At 39.4% G+C, this 20,303-nt stretch overlaps 1 protein-coding gene across 11 annotated transcripts in view; it reads left to right on the top strand.

Moving 5' to 3' along the window:
• The window catches only part of BANK1 (B cell scaffold protein with ankyrin repeats 1), a 417,427-nt gene that overhangs the window by 88,997 nt on the left and 308,127 nt on the right, over window positions 1-20,303 (top strand). For 4 of the 11 annotated variants that reach the window (XM_079920994.1, XM_079920993.1, XM_079920992.1 and 1 more), the window contains exon 1: window positions 14,620-14,997. The exons of 6 other annotated variants lie outside the window; for them this stretch is intronic. In XM_079920994.1, the coding sequence (XP_079777120.1) occupies window positions 14,928-14,997 (70 nt within the window). In that variant the 5' untranslated portion in view covers window positions 14,620-14,927. One more of the 11 variants, XM_079920989.1, reaches the window with a different exon arrangement.

Below are 20,303 nucleotides of genomic sequence, written 5' to 3'. Positions count from 1 at the left end.
TGAGTTGAAATTTAATTGATGAGAAAATGAAGGCCTGCAAAGACTTCAGTGTAGAGCGTAGGAATAACAGGCTTGACATGTTTGAGGCATAGGAAGGAGGATAGTGTAGCCGGAGTGTTAAAAGGGAAACAGAGAGTGTTGAAAGATGACATTTTGGTGACGGGCAGGACTCAAATCACAGAGGTCCTTGAAGTCCTGGAAGGTCTGTGGACCTTTTACTTTCTCTATAATAGGAAGCCGTTGGTGGTTTTTCATTTGTTTGCTTGCTTAGTAAAAGGGAAACAGGACTGGTTATGTTGAGCTAATGTGCAGAGAATTAATTGTAAAGGACAGGATGGAAGCAGCAAGATCAGTTACAAGCCTTTCGTAGTAATCCAGGCTTGTGCTCATGGGATAGCAGTGGATATGGAGCAATGTAGATATACACAGGATATTTGGAGATTTCAAAATATCTGGAAACATAGGGGAAGCATTTCATTATTTTTATTACACATTTTTCAGGTTAGTTGTTGTATTTATGACTTTAAGTTAAGAAGTTTTTCACCTGAAGATTTCTCTAGAGGTTGAAGTAAACTGTTCCCTGATGAGGGAAATTTGTCTCTGGCTTGAATTCTTCCCCACCCTTAGCTCCTGCCACAGATGGTCCAACCCATAGACTTTTATTACTGCGGTCTATCATTTCATGGGCATCTCTCCTGAGGAATACTGGAAAGATGGTTCAATGTTACCCAGGTCTATGGTGACCACCCAACTCTGCAAAATTTTACATACATTTGTATGAAAAACATAGGGAGTTCAGGATGCTTTCCTGCCACCTCTTCTCCACTCTGCCATCATTCTTTTATTTTTTTAATTTTTATTGGGGTATAGTTGTTTTACAATGTTGTGTTCGTATCTACGGTACAGCAAAGTGAAGTAGAGTTCCCTGTGCTATACAGCAGATTCTCACTAGCTATCTATTTCATACATATTTGTGTATATATGTCAATCCCAATCTCCCAATTCATCCCACACACCCCCTTTCCCCCCTTGGTTTCCATATGTTTGTTCTCTACAACTGTGTCTCTATTTCTGCCTTGCAAACTGGTTCATCTGTACTATTTTTCTAGATTCCACATATATGCATTAATATACCACATTTGTCTTTCTCGTTCTGCCTTACTTCACTCTCTATGACAGTGTCTAGGCCCATCTACATCTCTACAAATAACCCAATTTTGTTCTTTTTTATGGGTGAATAATATTCCATTGTGTGTGTGTGTGTGTGTGTGTGTATGTATGTATGTATATATATATATATATATATATATATATATATATATACACACCACATCTTCTTTACCCATGCATCTGTCAATGGACATTTAGGTTGCTTCCATGACCTGGCTATTGTAAATAGTGCTGCAATGAACATTGTGGTACATGACTCTTTTTGAATTATGGTTTTCTCAGGGTATATGCCCAATAGTGGGATTGCTGGCTCATATGGCAGTTCTATGTTTAGTTTTTTAAGGAACCTCCATACTGTTCTCCATAGTGGCTGCCGTCATTCTGTTGCCTCCTTATCTACAGCACAGCTTAGCAGCATAAGTTGCTCTGCATGTTGAATGGTGAGCCACATTTCAGAGGTGAGATAGACATTTGCCTTGACCTAGTAGAGGATGAAAATGATCAGGGTTTTCACTTAAATTCTGGTAGGAGATTCACCCCATGGGAAAAAGTAAGGGAAGGAAAAACAGCTATGTTCTCTATCTCTCCCAGCTCTCTTATTGACTGAAGTAGTAGTGAGGTGGTAATGAGGATGATTTTTGGTGGTGGGGCCAGTTCTCTGCCCAAGCACACATCAGAAAGCCCAACAGGACCTCTTTCTCAATGTTCAATTATTAATTCAACAAATATTTATTGAATATCTACATTTATTGATTATTGATTGATTGATTGATTGATTGATTGTATGTGGGCCTCTCACTGTTGTGGCCTCTCCCGTTGCGGAGCACAGGGTCCAGACGCGCAGGCTCAGTGGCCATGGCTCACGGGCCCAGGCGCTCCGCGGCATGTGGGATCTTCCCGGACCAGGGCACGAACCCGTGTCCCCTGCATCGACAGACATACTCTCAACCACTGTGCCACCAGGGAAGCCCTATGCTATATTTTAAATTAGACTGAGAATTAAGTACTGTGCTTAAATGACTCCAGTCTGTCAATAACCAACTATGTTATTTTCTGTGCCTGCACTATCCACAGATCTTTATAAAAGTGTTTGAATTATTTATTGCTGCATAAACAAGCGACCTCAAATCTTAGTGGCTTAAAATCTGTTATTTCTCACTATTCTGCAATCTGAACTGGGCTTAGGTGGGTGGTTCTTCTGTTCCAAATGGTGACTGCTGTTGCTTGAATATCCAGAATGGCTTCTTTACTCATGTCTCGCTCCTTAGCTGTGATGGATGGAATAACGAGGGATTGGCTGGATATTTCTCTTTATCACATGGTCTATCTATCAGGGTAGCTGGATCTCTTTAAGTAGTAGCTCAGGGTTTCAAGGGAGAGCATTACAGTGCAAACCCCAATATACAAGCCTTTATTAAGCTTCTGCTTGTATTTAGTTTGTTAATGTTCCATTGGTCAAAGATAGTTAAATGGCCAACCCCTGAGTCAATGTCAAAAAGAACTAAATGAGGGCATGTATACCAGGAGGGCTGGTGCATTAGTGGGCCACCAATATAACAGCTACCACATGTGTCCCTCTGGCCTCTGATGATTCATATTCCCCTAACATGATAAATATATTCAGCCCTTCCTAAGATCCGCAATGTCATTCCATGACGGCCTCAGACATAGGCTTGAAACTTAGGCTTAATGTTCAGAATATCATCAACTAAACTGAGTCCAAGTATGGCTGAGGCTCCTGGTGTGACATCCCTCAGATAACTTTTTAAGTGCCTTATCTTGATTACAGAGCACTGTAAACTAAAAATTATCTGCTCCCTCCACCCACCCCAACCCCAACACAAACATACAATCATGAGATAGGAGCAGGATAATTTAAATTAATACTTCTATTCAAGGGTGGTGGTGGTGTGTGTACAGCATAGCAGTCATTCATTCATAGCGATTCTGAAATCCACCTGGGCACGTATTTTCAGTTCTCCCTCCTCTGAGATTTAGAGGAAAATCTACTCTCATATCCAAGGAAGAAATCCCATTTAGCTTCTGATGAACACATGTAATGTTTAAATCAGTGGTAGTCTGCATTGCATGTGAGTTCAGTAGAACACTCAAGAATTTCTCCAGCACACAATACCTAAGTAAATGGCTATAGGATAATTCGGACAAGGAATAGGGGAATCGTTACCATGAAAACTTGATTTGATGGTACAGCGTTCTTCTTTCTAGGTATCTCTTTCATTCAGTGGTTTCCAAATCTGTGAAGTGGCTCAGGTCTGAAAGCAGTTTTTCTTCAGTACAGTTTGAGCAATCTATAGATTGAACAGTATCTTTGTTGGCTGCCGTGTTTTTTCGTCCCAGGAGCTCTATGTTCTATTTAGTCATCTCCATAGGTCTCTGAAGGTCAGGCTCCCCCATTTGTCATGCCAGTCTTGCTGCTAATTACACGTATTGTGTCCATTTTGTTTCTGGTGGTTAAAATATTGGATTGATTATTTTGGGATTTTATCATCCCCTTTACTTCCTGGGATCCTCCTTATGTAAAAGCCCTGGCCTTCGGAGAACAACTGCTACTAAGCTTCTTAACAATTCTGGTTCCCCCCTCAGTAACGCATTCTTTATCACTTTGATAAACAGAGTGTCCCTTGGGCCTCTCTATAAAACATAGTCCTGTCGTGAGTTTCTGTCTGCTGTAATATATTCTCTCTAGCAAGCCTATCTGAACTTTTAAGCCCCTTGTTCTACCATTTGCCATAGCAGTTCTGCTTCATGTAACAAGAGCCATCAATTTTTGCAAGCTTCAAAGTCCCAGCTAAGCAGTGTAGTAGCACCATCTCCATCTCCCGAGGCTTTCCAGAATGTTAAATCCTATATCACAAGAAGATGAACCCATATTGAAACACTCTCCGTTATCCAGCTTTATGTTTCACTTGACTTCATTCATCTCCTTTAGGATCCAGTCCTGAATCTTGCTGGTATATGTTGGCTAGGTCTTCCAACTCCTTTGACTTACAGACCCTTTCTTCCTTTAGGGAGCCCACCTCTCCCTTTACCTGGTTATGTTGTAGCTAGACCCTGCTTATTAATGTGGTGGCAAGAGAGGAGTGGGGATGAAACATGAGAAGGGATCTTACCTTTTAAGGCACAAGCTTGTGTATTATTGTCAAGCAAGGAGGAAGTGCTGGCCTTTATCTTGAGAAGCGGTGTACTTCTCTGGGCACAGAGAGTTCAGAGGAATCCAGAGATTAAAATTTTCTAGGTGCATCAACCCAGGGACTCAGCTATCAGCATCTCAAGTTTCAGGGTCCATTCCTTCCCAATTAGAGCCCTGATCTTGGCATAGCAGACTTGTTGGGATTGAGAATTCAAACCTCTCTGGAGTTCTGCTGCTCATAAAATCAAGCGTTGGCCCTGATCCTAAGCCTTCTCTGACCTTCAGGTACAGCACATGAGAATCTCTTTATTCTTTATATGCTGCCTAGGAGGCCCTCTGTCTTTCACAATTTGTTTTATATTGGTGATTAATCACCCTCAGCCTTTGTTTTCTTCTTTCAGTGCACCAATGGCTCTTTCTACAGCTATCCAATTCCGTAGTCCTTATCATTACTGTTTTTCCCAAACCTCTCCTGTGCCTGAGGTATTGTACTCATGAACTCATCCTTTCCACTGGCATCCCGTCCCAGTTCACCACTGAAAACAAAAATTAGCAATTACGCTGAAACCACAGGCCAGGAGCTCTCGGTGCCAGTGATGATGTCCTCAGGCCTGGAGTGAGATCCAGCTCCAAATTTTACTTTTAGATCTGCTTCCTAGGGCCATTCCTGGTACCAACTGTCACAGGTTCTCTGGGGAATACATTGTGATATTTACATGCAGGAGGTTTGTTGAGAAATAGGAACAATACATGCAAGTGGTAAGGGAAGTACGACTGGGCAAAGGAAGAAGCTGAACAAAGAAGCAGCTGCAGCAGAGACCTCAGGCCATACTTTGGGGAGTTCTCATGCTAGGTGACCCTCCAAAATTTTCCCACTTGGGTAAGGAGTCCAGCCCTTGCACTTCCACATTGAACTTCCACCGGAGCTATTGTATTCCTGGATACAGGTTGTCTTGTAGGCAAGATGAGTAACCTTGAGCAAGGCGACTTCTTTTTGCCAAGGGCAATTCCTGGAGAGAGCACAGTTGTGAGTTGTCCTTAGCCCATACTCCCAGAGGTTGAGAGGTGAGTGCCACAGAATTAAGAAGTGTATGCCACCGCCTGCAGTAACTGGGCCAACTGCTAAAGTCACTAGGTTTTTCAAGCTGATCTTTTATAGTAGACATTTATTTTTTAATCTACCCACATCCCTTCTTTCCTCCTTCTGGGAATAATGTCTACCTTTTCCTGGGAAATGGTTTTCTCTGATCCAACCATGTGCTCTGAATTTGTGTGACCCTCTTTTAACATATCCTAAATCCTCCTCCAACTATTGTAGATGATTCAAGCACCTGACCTCAGGAACCTGACTCAGCACGCTCCACACCTCCCTCCCTCACTGCAAAGATTAGCTCTGGAATTAATTTAGGTCTTGAATTAATTTAATTAAATTAAAGCCCTTCTTTATGAATTTTTTATAGTAGGTTTATTGAGATATAATTCACATACCATAAAATTCACCCTTTTAAAGAGTATAATCCAGTCATTATTAGTATATTCACAGAGTCCCACAATCACTTCCAATATCTAATTTTAGAATAATTTACGTCACCCTGAAAAAAAACCCCTGGGCTCAGCATTCACTCTCCATCTGCCCCTAACCCCAACCCCTTGGCAATCACTAATCTACTTTTTGTCCCTAAGGACTTGCCTATTCTGGACATTCCGTATAAATAGAATGATAACAGCATGTGGTATAAATGATACCGTATAAATGATAACAGCATGTGGTCTTTGGCGAGTGGCTTCCTTAACTTGACATAATGATTCCCTGTTATAGCATGTATCAGTACTTCATTCTTTATATTGCAGGGTAATATTCCATTGATCAGTTGATGGACATTTGGATCGTTTCCACTTTTTGACTCTTACGGATAATGCTGCTGTGAACATTTGTGCCTCATGATTTTCCAAACTTGATACCAGAGAGCAACTCTCAATCCTACTCATTTTGCCTCAGCTGAGCAGGTTTTCAACATTTCGAGGCAGCTATTCTACAATAAGAGAAAAGAAGTAGAGGGGAGAGAACAGTCCCTTATTTCAGTTTTCCGCAAGGCCCAGGTACACCACCCCTCTTCCCACAGTTTGGTCACATGATCTGTTAAAATGTCTCATTTTACATAACCTGATTTGGGCTGGGATTCTGTCATGTGCATACAAAAGAGTTCAGGCTGATACATGACTTTTGATAAAACCTTAAACCGTGCTACCAGCAGTGAAGCTGTTTAAATAATAAAAGTCCAAAGTTTAGAAATAACTCACAGCTGCTCCCTCATTGTACCTCTCTCATCTCTTTGTGGAAATAAGCTGCCTGTGGAAATAAACCCCAATCTTACTGGGCCAAACCCCAAAACTTACTTTGCTCAGAAGTCTCCCTAATGATATTTAACCACCTCTTCCATTTCGGGCTTAAACAATTTGTTTGCACCTTTATTTAGGGCTTACTTCTTTGTGAATTAAATTATCATTAGTTTACATATCTGCCTTCTTCATTAGGCTGTAAGCTCTTTGAGACCTGGGACCCTTCTTGTTCAACTATGTGTTTCTAATAGTTCTTACAGTAATTAATTCAGCAAACACATTAATTTTTATATCATCAGTCACCTATTCTATGCTTAGAACTATGATAGCCCTAGGGATAGAAAAATGAATAAGATCCTTTGAGGGGCTTACATTTTATTATAGGAAGGCTATATTAAAATCAGTAAGAATAAACTGTATAAGTGTTGTTATGGTAAAAATGAGAATAAGCACAGGGGACAGGAAGTCACAGGAAGGTGTAGTCCATTCTGTCAGATCATATAATCAGGTTTATAGGCGAATCCACTCTTAAGCCCAAGGAGGGAATCCCCTTTAGCTTCTGACAAACAGGTGTAATGGTTAAATCAGGGTTAATCTGTACCGTAGGTGAGGTCACTAATGAGCCTATTTCAGAGTCACAAAGTGGCCACAAGTCTTCAACTGATCTGTATTGTGATTTCTAGTTCGCTGGGACACATATCAGACAGTGGATCTCTTCTCCCTTTGTGTCAGAATAGGAATTAGGTAGCTAGGCCTCCTCCAGGGAATAGAAAGCATCCTAAGAGACTCCTACTAGACCATTCTCAGTGGTTTTCTTATGTGGGAGGGAACCACCATACCCTTGTGTAATATGTACTTCTGCAAAGGGTGAAAAAAAATAACACGCCTGCCTCATATGTAGCTTCACTCTTTCTTCTTTAAGGCAGTATTTTTGATGAAAAAAGAACTTGGTGGCAAGATAAATTGCATTCTACCAGTTAGTCACTGAAATCAGATCCCATTTTACTAAGTACGAAAGGTATAAAAGGGGCAACTATCAACACTGCTGGTACCTGTCCACTTCATTCAGTTTCAAGAGAAGACTGAAAAAAATTTACCACTTGCTAAAGGTATTATAATAATGAATAAGTTACAGTAGATTTAGAAAAAAAGTGACATATTTAGCTCTATGGTACAGTAGCTTTACTGATCTATTATAATTTTTTGTTTGTTTTGGTGTAGGTTGGAATTCACTTGTGAAAATAGTTTCAGTGCACCAAGGAGCACTTGCCTTTTCCTGAATTGAGCTTACCTTTGATATTATATTTTAATTATTTTAAATTGGTCAGGCATGGGGATAATTGATCCTCAGGGAGAGTTTTACTCACTGTAAGGCTAAGCTGACCTTCCTATGCATGCCCTAATCTTCTAAATATCCCAAATAACCCAGTGCCTGCTCTATAATAATATTATATTTTCTCTGTTATAATGTTGGAATACTCTATACTTTATTACAATTCCTATTATTTGTCTTATGGAACACACTCTAAGAATAGAAATTATGACACATAGTAGGTACTCAATATATAGTTGCTGACTGACTGGATAATCATCCATCATAATTATTTTGAATATTCACTTTTTTTTCAAATTCCTTAGTGCTATTTCATGACAAGTATTCATTGTGCCTATAAAACAAAAATCTTTTATTTTTAAGTTGAATTTTTGTTAACTTAATTATTATACTATTAGGATAATTTTATGAATTATATACTTTAGCATATGAAATGTCCATCATTTATATATCATTGTTAGAATATTATACACATAGAAGATGCTCAGTATGTATTTATAGAGTGAAAAATAACTTTTATTTTTAATCTTAAATTTTTAAATTTATTTTCTTCTATTTGAGTTACTTGCAATATTACTTTCAGTAATTTCCAAAATAAAAGGCAGATTTTTCTTTTTCAGTAGGAAACAAATGTAAGAAAACTTATGCAAAATATTTGCAGTGGCACAAGACTAAATATGTTTCTTAGATCCCTCAGCAAAATTTTTCAAAGTGCTCTCCCATTCACATCTCTAGCCATTAGACAAATTTATCATACCCCTAACTTCCTCTGTTTCTGTGGCTATTCAAGCAACCTCCAGGGAGGTAGCTATATCCGTGACTTAAACTCTTATCTATCTTCTCTCAGTATAGTTTTCAACATCCCTCTCCTATGTATATTTGACCTAGAGTCACAAAGAAATCACCCCTTAATAATGTCTTCTCTTTCCTTCAAAAGCATACATGATGTTTTTGATTCCAGGAGATCTTAATGAAGAAATATTTTTCATTGATCCCAATAATGATGGCCTGAGATTTCCCATAGCTATTCTCAAAGGCTTGGGATCCATGAACTCTACTTGAGGTCTAGCAAGAGAATGTAGAGCCTGTGACATTGAGAGCCCTCTGTCCTGAAATCTCAGATGACTCATGAGGGCAGAAGTCCTCCATGGCTCTCCTCTTAAAAAGACGAATTGGGACCACACAGCTGGTCTCTCGGGAGGTGGGGAATGCACTAGCCACAGGAAAGGAGCAAAATGAACTCTCAGAAGACCTACAGTTCTCTTGGTATTGGTTTCATGGCACCAACATTTCTGTTATTTGCTTTTGGAAAATGAAAACTCAATTTTTTAGTGAGAATTCTCACCATAAAATGCCATTTTCTGTTCTGATATCCCTTTTTAGCTCTTTGTAGAGTCAGTTATGTTAACTGCTTTTTCTTCTCTGAATGAGTGTTTCAGACATTGATTGCAATGACTTGCTTTTCACATCATAATCCAAGATGATAGGGACTTTAGCAGGAAACTTACTTCACTTCCCTCAAATAACTGTCTGCATTATCTTCTCTTCTAAACTGTTAACAGGCTATTCACTGCCTTTTGAAATTGTGTGGTAGATGTGGGAAATACCTTCTATATGCTCTTCTAATTTTTGGACGGTGTCAAGGGGCACAATTATTAGAACCTGCCCTAAGCACACTAATAGCTAGTTACACCATTGGCTGAAACATTATCTTTGCTTCTCTTCCTGTTGAAATTTGCTTCCAAACCACTTCCTGTTGTTGTCTTCTAGTTCCAAACTCCCAAATTCAATGTTTCTTTACTATGATTTATTTATAACGGAAACTGCCCCAATAATCACATTGCTTACAAGAATATCCTTGACCCCTCCAGTTGTCCAAAGGTATTTTTCAATTACTATAGAACCATTTAGTATTACTTTATCTGATACAACTCTCCACAAAAACTGAAGCACAATATCTAGAAGGCAGAGTTTTTGGAAGCAAGGGCTGTATCTTTTCATCAGTGTATGTCCAGTGTCCAGCACTGTATCTTGGATATGATAAGCACTTACAAAAATCTCTTTGAATGACTTAATAAATGAATAAATAAGTGAATAATGAAAATGTGAAGAGCAGTGACTCCTTTTATCAATCCTGTAGATTGAAGCTAACAGGTTCAGCTATTGAGAGACCTGTGGTGAGTTAGGTGCTGAGGAAAACATTATAAGTAGGGTACGGAGTGGGACTGAAAACCTTATCTAATCAATAATTACAGGGTAAACACAGAAGCAAATTATCAGAGTTCTCAAAGAAAGCCAAAACAAGCAAAAAGAGAAATAGAGAATTTTAGATTTTTTTACATTTAAACATTTTATAGTATTGTTCAGATATAGTAATCAAGCTCCGTTCCAGCAAACTCACTTTCACTTGTTAGCACAGGCAGGGGTGAGGATGGGCGGCAGTGGGTGTGGTGGTATCAGCTATGGTACAAGCAGAAAACAACTTGATTAGTTCCACAAGTCATCTTTAATTGAACAGAAAAGTGAAGATTCAGCACATCTACACAACCAAGAGAAGAAAGAAGTACATGATGCAAACAGCCCTGCAGGAAGGCATATCAAAGAGCTACCATATCCAGCAATTAACAGTGAAATATTATTCCATAGGGACTTAGCAAATTAATGCTAAAGGGAATTGTATATTCTTTAATATATGTTCATTTAGAAGAATGTAAAATTTTTTCCTTATTAATGAATGTCTCCAAACACTCAATTTATCGCCGTAGGTTGGTGTCAGCTTTCTGTTGCTACTCTAACAAACTACCACAATCTTAGTAGCTTAAAACAACACTAATTTATTATCCTACAGTTTGGGAGGTCAGAAGTTCAAAATCAGTCTCACTGGGCTTAAAGACAGGCGTCAGCAGAGCTGGTTCCTTTTGGAGTCTCTGTAGGGGAATCTATTTCCTTGTCTTTTCCAGCTTGTGGAGGAGACCTACATTCCTTGGCTTGTGGCCCCTTCCTCACGTTATTCAAAGCACATTACTCCAATCTCTGCTTCCTCATCCTGTCTCTTCTCTGACTTTCCTGCTTCCATCTTATAAGTGCTCGTGTAATTACATTGGCTCACCTGGGTAATCCAGGCTACTCTTCCCATCTCAATATCCTTAACTTAATTCCACCTTCCATGGAATGTAAGGTAATAAATACACAGGTTCTGGGGATTCATATGTGGACATCTTTAGGGGACCCATCACACAATTAGATTAGTATGAAAGAAGTCAGTTAAATGTGAGGAAGGATAAGAAAATGAAGAAAGCCTCCCAGCAACAACAAAAAAGAAAGTATTATTGCTAAGAAATTCCTTCGTACCTTCCTAGTATTTGGTCTAGTTTTGAACTAGAAAATAAGATGTATAATAACACTCTATAAGAATAATATAATTCAGTGTCTGAAGATCTGGACATGTCCTTCGAGAGGAAAATTCTCCAATAATAAATAGCCATGAAGCAGCAAAGTACTCTTTCACTTTTACAATAGTTTGCTGCATTAGGAAAGAACCTGTTTTGTTCTTTAAAGGGATCCAGAATCTAAAAGTAGAAATAAAACCAGCAGAATTAGCAAAAGCATCCAGTCTGCAAGGGCACAAGAAATCAGCCACTGCAATTGCAACAGGGCAACAGTCAAAACAGCCTCAGACATCCAGTTATTGGAACATAGCGTCCGTGTGAGACCCTTATAATTTCTACCGAGTAGAGTAATAATACTGAGGCTGTCAGTATGCTGCTAGAGAAAAAGAATGCAAGGGACGAAAATCAATAGATCCAAGAGTTTGATATATTGAGAAACTAGAAACCAACTGTGGCTAGCATTTTTTGTCATTGTATAATAGAGGAAAAATCAGAAACCTGCTATTACACACTGCTGGTAGCATTCTGCCTGAAAAAGCATCTCAGTGTGAGAATTACTAAGTGCCTCTTGCCTGAGAACAAGTGTGAACCAAGAGATAACCCAGCATTTCAGACAGTATCATTTCCTTAGGGGAGAAAGTAGGGGGAAAGTAAAGTCAACTGTGACTAAAGTTGTGTTTGACACTAAGAAACAAGACCAAAATGAGTGAAAACATTTCTAAAATATCTTTTTGTAAATGCATAGGCAAAGTTAGAATACATGTAAGACTTAGGTCACGGCCTCTGTGTGTGTCATCTCCACACATTTTCTTTTCTTTGTGAAAACAATGTCTACATAGTCTCAACCAATAGTGCCAGTATTGTAATGAACTATGAGTACGGTTCATGCCTATTTTTAAGGAGATAGATGCTCATTTCTATGAGATTTTTGCTCTGTGGGAAAGTGAGTAGGAAAACAAAAGCAATTTTTTGATATGTATATGTATAACCTTGCCTATGATGTCCATGTAATTTTTAGCAATAACTTTATGTGACCTTAAAAGGAAGAGAAGGCTTCTAACTAAGAGGGAAGGCTATAGGGTCAGATCTGGGATTGAATTCCAGCTCTGTCACTTAAAACTTTTAAAATCCAGATTCCTCATTTATAAAATATAGTTAAAGCCACATTGTTTTGAGAACCAAATGACATGAACACTGTGAAACACTTACATAGTGCTTGGCACATAGAACACTTAAAACGAGTAGCTGTTAACAGCAACATTAATAAAACAAGAGTGAACGAATAAGTAAAGGGGCTAAGCTGTTACCTCATAACTTTTGAACAAGAGCTATGTTCTCATTCCGTACCTGAAACAAAAACAAACCTATAATAATTTTTGAACTTTAGTAGATTTTTAAAGATTTTCTAGCACAAAGCCTTAACCAATGAAGTAGTTTTAAAAAACAGCCCATAATTTTAAACACATTTTTGTTTTTATTTTACCAGGATCACATGGATATAAATTGTGGAAGTGAGCATCTGAAAACATACTTAATTATCCTATGTACTGTAAGTCTTCTATGTGTATTAGAGGAGACAGCGTCATAAAATTGTATAGCTGGCAGAGACTCGAATATAATTATTCCAATTTCCTCATTTAGCTGAGATTATGCAAGGCTCAGAAATACTGAGAATTGCCCCGGTTGCCCAGATAGTGAGGTGGAGAGTCAAGATGACATCCGCAGCCTTCTGACTTCCAGTCCGGGGTTCTTCAGACATGTGACAGATACAGTTTGCTATCTAAAGACTATCCTTCTTTGCAAATCTTTGTGTGCTGGGGGGAGGAGGAATGAGCATTGTGTATTTCGTAGAACAAACTGGGATGCCTTTGAAGATGTGGACACTTAACAGGGGAGCGGGAGCTGGAATGTGTATATCACTTTCTCCTCAAAATCTTTGTCAGGGCTTCCCTGGTGGCGCAGTGGTTGAGAGTCCGCCTGCCGATGCAGGGGACACGGGTTTGTGCCCTGGTCCGGGAAGATCCCACATGCCGTGGAGCGGCTGGGCCCGTGAGCCATGGCCGCTGACCTGCGCGTCCGGAGCCTGTGCTCTGCAACGGGAGAGGCCGCAACCGCGAAAAAAACCAAAACAAAACAAAACAAAAATCTTTGTCACAGTATCTTTTGTGAAGAAGATACATCACTTAGGGCATTGTCTCCCCAGTGGATTGGTTTAAGACGACTTATGCTTTCCTCAGAACTGAATTCCTGGAACTCTTGACCAAGAGTTTATATGCACCCTGCAATCCAAACCCTCTGTCTTTACCTTATTGTACTGCGGTCTGTTGGTAAACAGGCATTTGTAGAAGACAGTAAACTTGTCAATATGATATTATTTCATAAATTAGATAATATCTTTTGCTCCATTATTTCAAATACAGGAAATCAACTTAAAGTTAATAATGAGGTTAAAGGAACAATTGGAAAACGGATAAAGATACCTATAATAGTTTTCAAAATTTGCTGACATTTCTCCAAGTTTACTTCATTATGGTATAAAATGTAAAAAAGTACAATTATGTGAAAGAAAAGTTTAACATTTTGATACTTTGACAGTTGATTTTCTAAAAAAGACTTTGTGAGATAAATAATTGCTACACAAGCCTCCCTCCTTTAGGTTTTTTTTCTAAAAAGAGGGAGAGGGACATTTAGGCGTGAACGATTACCAAAACTTCAAATTGATCTTCAAAAATATTTTTAACATCAGAACGTAAATTAGTAATTTAGAGATCCTTGAGAGAACAAGGGACATTTATTTTAAGGCTCTGGGGGAAACTCTTGAGTATTTCACAGTCTTTAAAGCAAACAAACAAAGGACCTATTTAGATCCATAACTTATTATTTTTTTTACTAGGCCGGTTCTGACTTGGAGCAGGAATAGGAAATAAATTTTTAGGATTTAAAAATTATTTTAAAATTTATGGCTCTAGCTTAAAATTTCTGGGCAAAATGCAATATCAGAAACAAACAGTGAACCAACCCAAAAAACCCTCCAAACAAACAAAAAAACCAACTACGTATCTACATGTACATCTTTATACCTTTACTGATACATCCATATCTGTATGTCTATATCTCTTAGTTCCCTTTTCCAGCAAGTGTCTACTTCTGGTATCCCTGTTCCTGGAAGTGGAAGCATCGTGGAAGCCCTTGAATGGGACAAGAAGGGCTACAGGAACAGGTAGCCTAGCTCAAAAAATGTCCTGAGTGAAAAGATGAGGCGGGAACAGGACCAGAGAGTGTTAGGAGAAACCAAAGCGTCCTAAAAAGAAGGCCCGAGCAAGCCCTTGAGCAGTTTCACTTCCGCGGGGCGCCCAGCGTGGCGAGCCCTCGCCCTGAGGCCCGCGCCCCGGGGCTGCGTTTCCGGGACCTCGGCCGCAGCCGCCGCGGTGGAAGCGGGCTGAGGACGGTCGGGGGCCCGGAGACCAGCTCGCGGAGAACCTCAGACCGGGAGAGGCCGGGCTCGGCGGGCTCCTGTCCAGGCGCCCGGGCTTCAGCAGCCGCGATGCTGCCAGCAGCGCCGGGCCGGGCGGGCGGGAGTCGGGAATGGCCCGCAGGCGGCCCAGCGCCCCGAGGTGGGTGTGCGCGCGGCCGGGCGGCCGGAAGGAGGCCAGCCCGCCCCGGGGTTCCGCGGAGACTGTGCGCCTCGAGGCCGCGGGACCACGGCTGCCGCTCCGCCGCGCAGCCGGCTTCTGTCGCGGGCTCCTTGCCGGGGGAATCGGGACGCGACGCGGTGGGAGCGCTCCTTGAATCTGGGCGGCGTGGCACCGCCGGTGCCGCAGCTTCTGAGTAGCTGGAACTTTCCCGAGCACCCGGGACAGGCTCCTCTAGTTTCTAAAATCAGCTTGGAACGTGTTTTAAAGTTATTCATCAGCCTAAAACTTTTGTCAACATGGCAAACCTGCCCTTTGGTAGCATCGCCCGTTTACCTGCCAGGTCTCCCAAAATCCAATCCGGTAAATTTGGCCTGTGACCTACTAATCAGACAGGTTACTTTCTGTAAAAACTCCTCGAAACACAGGTTTTCTTAACTTGTTGAAAGGAAAAGCAGTCCGTTCGGTTGAATACATAAATGCATTTATGGGTCAAACAGAAGTTAAGGCACTTGTTTTCATTCCTTTTTGAAGTATGTCAAATGCATTTGTGAATTGTACACTGATTATAAAAAGTGTTCAGTTTTGAAAATTAAAAAGAAGAGGCTTCACTTGGATATTAAGATTCCTGGAGATGTTCACACTGAGATGTGCGATAAGAAAATCTGAGTGAAATTCTATTAATTTGCTGAATGGAGTTTCTCATAGTTTATTAGCATTTTGTTAAGTAATGAAATTATGGCTTTAGCTGTTTCTCTTGGCAAGTGTTTTTTTTCATATATAAATTTTAAAAGACTGTTTTTCAGTTAAAATGGGAGTATTTGTGGCAATGGAAATGGCAAGAAAGGAATTATATCTTAATATGTTAACTTTCTAAATGTTAAACATTATTCTGAAAACTGTGGTCTGATGGACTGCATCTGTGCTTGGTTCAGTAAATAAACCAGCCTTGTCTTTTGAACCTTGAGTAGGTTAGCTCTTTTGTAATTTCAACTGAACAATTTAGTTAAATAGAATCAGCTACAATTTGTTTCAAACTTCTAGATGGAGCACTTTAGCCAGAACATGACTATTATTTTACTTAATACTCAAGTAATACTTTGAGGTATTTGCCATTGTGAATAATGCTGGAGTGATGTGAACCAACTTTTGTCTCATCCTGAGTAGCCCTGTTCCTCCCATGCGTTTCCCCCCATCTCCTTTGGTCCTTCCAATATGGTATTTATTACTTGCTTCATTTGTCTCCTCGTCTGGCTCAGGTAATGACACTTTTCTTATACTGAGCTATCTTTTTGTTATTAACCCATGCCATTCCTAGATATGAAGAGTATTCTAAAAGAACTATTTCTGATTAATCCTTTTTTAAAAAATGGATAGCTTTCCGTGTGACCTCTGTGTCTGCTTTGGGCAAGTGTCTCCACAGCATCTTAGACTTTGGCTTAATGTGACACATTAAGGGTCAGTTAGTCCAACTGCCTCATTTTAGACATGCGAAAACTGAGACTCAGGGAGTGATTTGCCCACAGTCCCATAACCAATAACTATTTGAAGATCCTGTTCATCATTTCACCAACAATCTTTACCTGCCCACCCCCAAGACTTGTGTAGTGATATGAGTGTAAAATGGACAAACACAGTTTAAAGTGGTAAATACAGTTTCATGCCTATGAAGATTATATGTCTAGCATTAGGTGTATTGTGTATTTGTAATGACAATATCTTGTGTTTACTGCCATCAGAGAAATCTTTGAGTGTCCAACTTGTCCTTTAATGGAAGCAGAAAAGATACGATACCCAGAACTAAGACAGTGTGAAAATGGTGCACAGTGGTGAAAATTCCGCTTAGACTTTATTTTCTGGCTTTATGTTTAACTAGATACTGTCCACTAATGTCCAAAAGAGAAGTTCCTTCCTTGTTTTATTCCAAAACTAATGTTTAAATTTAAACTGCTACCTTCAATAAGGACTGTTTATTAAAGCACAGATTGCTCCCTACCCCATAGTTTTTGTATTTTTTATTATTTGATGCCTCTGATGAAGAGAGAGATCAGTTGTTAGGTTAAAAGCAGAAAGCATCTGTCCTGTCTCACATTTTAATATGTTAACTTTCTAAACGTTGAACATTAACATTCTGAAAACTGTGGTCTGATGGACTGCATCTTTGCTTGTGAGAAACATGGTTTGTCTGGGTCTTTCCTTTGTGTCCTAAAGTTCTTGCAGATTTGAAGCTCTTTACTCTTAACTACAGTCTTCCAACATAGCCAACAAGGTAGATTTCTCCTACCAGGGAAATACCCTATTTAACTCTAGTGGCTGGTAAAACTTGCTTTCTTCAGACCAGCGAGAAAGGTTCTGAGATAAGCTTACTTATGCTGAGATTTTGAAGAGAGGTAGCTCTCTCAGGGCCTTTTTACTTTAATATGGGATAATTCTGTAATATTTACTTGCTTAGGATTTCAGGCGTACACAACAGCATACTGGGCGTCGTACTTGGGGTAGCAGAGGGACCTTTCTTGCCACATGTATCTGAACATGTGCTTTAGGTGATCATACCCTACTTATGATGGCCTCTGGGCTCAGACTGCTTCAGTCCAGCTTCATTGCATATCTGCTTTGCGATCTTGGATAAATCAATCAATCTGTCATTATCCCAAATGGTCCATTAAAAAAGCAAAAGTGGGTACAAAGCAACATTTATTTGAAAGAATGTTTCTGAGGATTAAAGGAGAAAATGCATGTGAAGTGCTTTTCAGGGTGCCATAGCAAAGAGTAATTGCTTGATACGTGTTAGTTTTACTTCCTTGGTCGTTGGTCAGTAGTGTCATATTTACATGTAAAAGATAGAGTTCTTATTGAGAAGCTGCCTCATGGTGACTTGGGGAAAAACTTAAAAGAATGAAGCCATCAAATTCCCACACTAAAAAAATTTGGGAGTGTGACTTCTGTAGTAAGATATTGTCATAATCTTGGGGAAATAGTGTGGTCAATAGTTCTGAGAGGAGAAAAAGAAGGAATCCACAATGAGAATAACTAAGGATAGATGGATTAAAAGGGTTTAAACTAGGGCAGTTACAGGAAAGAATAAAGCGGGAATTTAAGAGGACAAAATGAGAGTGTGTTTTATTTCCCCATATCACAGAGTACCAGTTGTGACCCAATTAAAAAAAAATAAATGTATGTGAAAAAAATAAGCATCAAACATAAAATTGTGGGATACTTCATCAAATTATAAGAAGATGGAAGATCTATTTTACCAAAATATTTACTGTTGGGTTAAAAAAAATCCAATGTAAAGAATATCATTCCTGCCAAATGTAAACCACATGTTTTGAGAATTTAAATGGCTTTTGCCCGATCATCTAAGTTACAGTTGCTATTTTATTACTTTCTTTATAAATTATAGAATATCTTATAGTAATTTTGGAGACAACTATGAAATAAGAATAGGAAGGACAAACATTCTGGAAGTTATTATTTAAAAATAAGTTATTATATGGCCTTGTAATTCTTTCCTATTTTAAATGTAAAGAATGGTATCTAAGTTTTACTGCAGACACTGAAATAGTCCAGGTGGTGAAAATAACAGATATTGTATGGACTTACACCCTCCTGTATTTACTTTTGACTCAGAGAAAAATAATGAGCCTTTTAGACCTTTACCACTTTATCATTGTTGCTTCCAAGTGCTCCAAATTGAGATAATCCAGAAAGACCACTTCCCTTTGTAATCATGAGAAGTAATTCATCATTGCCTTGTGGTCTTTTATAAGATTTTCTTTGCTCCAGTTTATTAAAATAAGTTTTGTTTTATCATATTAAGCATGTGCCATATTTTCCTTTCTTTTAAGCTCCTGTACCTCTTTTCCATATTAGTAATTCTCATTGCTTCATGATTTATGTGTTCCATTTTATAAGGAAGACATACTGAAAAGTGTAAGAACAGTTCCTGACTTGGAATTTCATTTGCCTGATTTCGTTTGGTCATGATCTACCCTGAGGTGTAAACTTCATCCTTTGGTTGGGATCAATATCCTCATTCCCTTTTTGTTTGAATTTATCCTTAGGATCATGTCTAACTTTCAGAAGAAAACATAGTGTCAGACCACGTGAAATTTTGGCCTTCTTTTAATAGCTACCATTTATTACGTTTCTACTTGGAATTCATATCATATAGATATCACATTACCTTGACAGTTGAGAGCATCAGAGGATTAGCACCTACTTTGGACAAGAAGTTATATTGTTCCATATAATCATATGAAAACATTTAATAATTCATTGTGTTCTTTCATTTCCTAAAAAAACGTGTAATTTTGTTTTAGGGTTTGGGGTGGAGGGTGAAGCACCAACATCAAAGATATGGAGAAACAAATCATATCAAAGTGGTAGGATTCTATAAAATCATGGAACTGGAATGACACATTGTAGAGCAGGGCTCCCCAACCCCCAGGCCGTGGACCGTTAGTGGTCCGCAGCCTGTTAGGAACTGGGCCGCACAGCAGGAGGGGAGCAAGGGGACACTTCACTGCCGCTCCCCATCGCTCGCATTACCGCCTGGACCACCCTGCCCCCCGCCCAGCCAGCGGAAAAATTGCCTTCCACGAAACCGGTCCCTGGTGCCAAAAAGGTTGGGGGACCACTGTTGTAGCGTATTTCTTGTGACTGTATGAAGAATCCCTAAAATTTATACATTTTCTACATTGGCCAATCACATTTTATTTAGATTTAGTAGACCCATGTAATTAAAAAATCTCAGGAGACAACTACAGTTTTAATACAATTCCTGAACCATTGGGTCACAGTTGGGAAAGTGAGTGAGATAAAACTGAAGCAAAAATCTACTTTGATTTCAATTAAGGAGATAATTTCCTTAATTTCCTCATTACTTTTCAGTAAGAGTTTAGAACTTTCACTACTCCAGGCACTTCTCTGTAGACCAGAGGACCCTTCCTTTATCATATCCTGTCCATCCATACCTATGTAAAATGGGTAGAACCATGAACAGCCCAGATTCCAGAAACAGTTACTTTGGCCAAGAATAGGCACTTGATTCAAAGGCAGCCAGTCCGTGGACTGCTTCATGACCAGTGATGTGTGTTGTCTGGCACACACATTTAAAGGTTTGTTGCAGTCAACCAAGCCCTTCTTTCAAACAAGAGATAATGAGACTGTTGTCAGGGGAAGGTCGATGTGTGATGATACACAGTAGAGGCTGACAGCTAGTTGACTCATGTGCAAGGTGGATAATTAGAAAGAAGACGAGAAGAGAGAATTAAGGAGCACTGAAA

This window comes from Stenella coeruleoalba (genome assembly GCF_951394435.1).
Source record: "Stenella coeruleoalba genome assembly, chromosome: 4".
NCBI lineage: Eukaryota > Metazoa > Chordata > Mammalia > Artiodactyla > Delphinidae > Stenella > Stenella coeruleoalba.
Note: the sequence above shows the minus strand (reverse complement) of the source record. Positions and strands in the feature narration are given on the sequence as shown.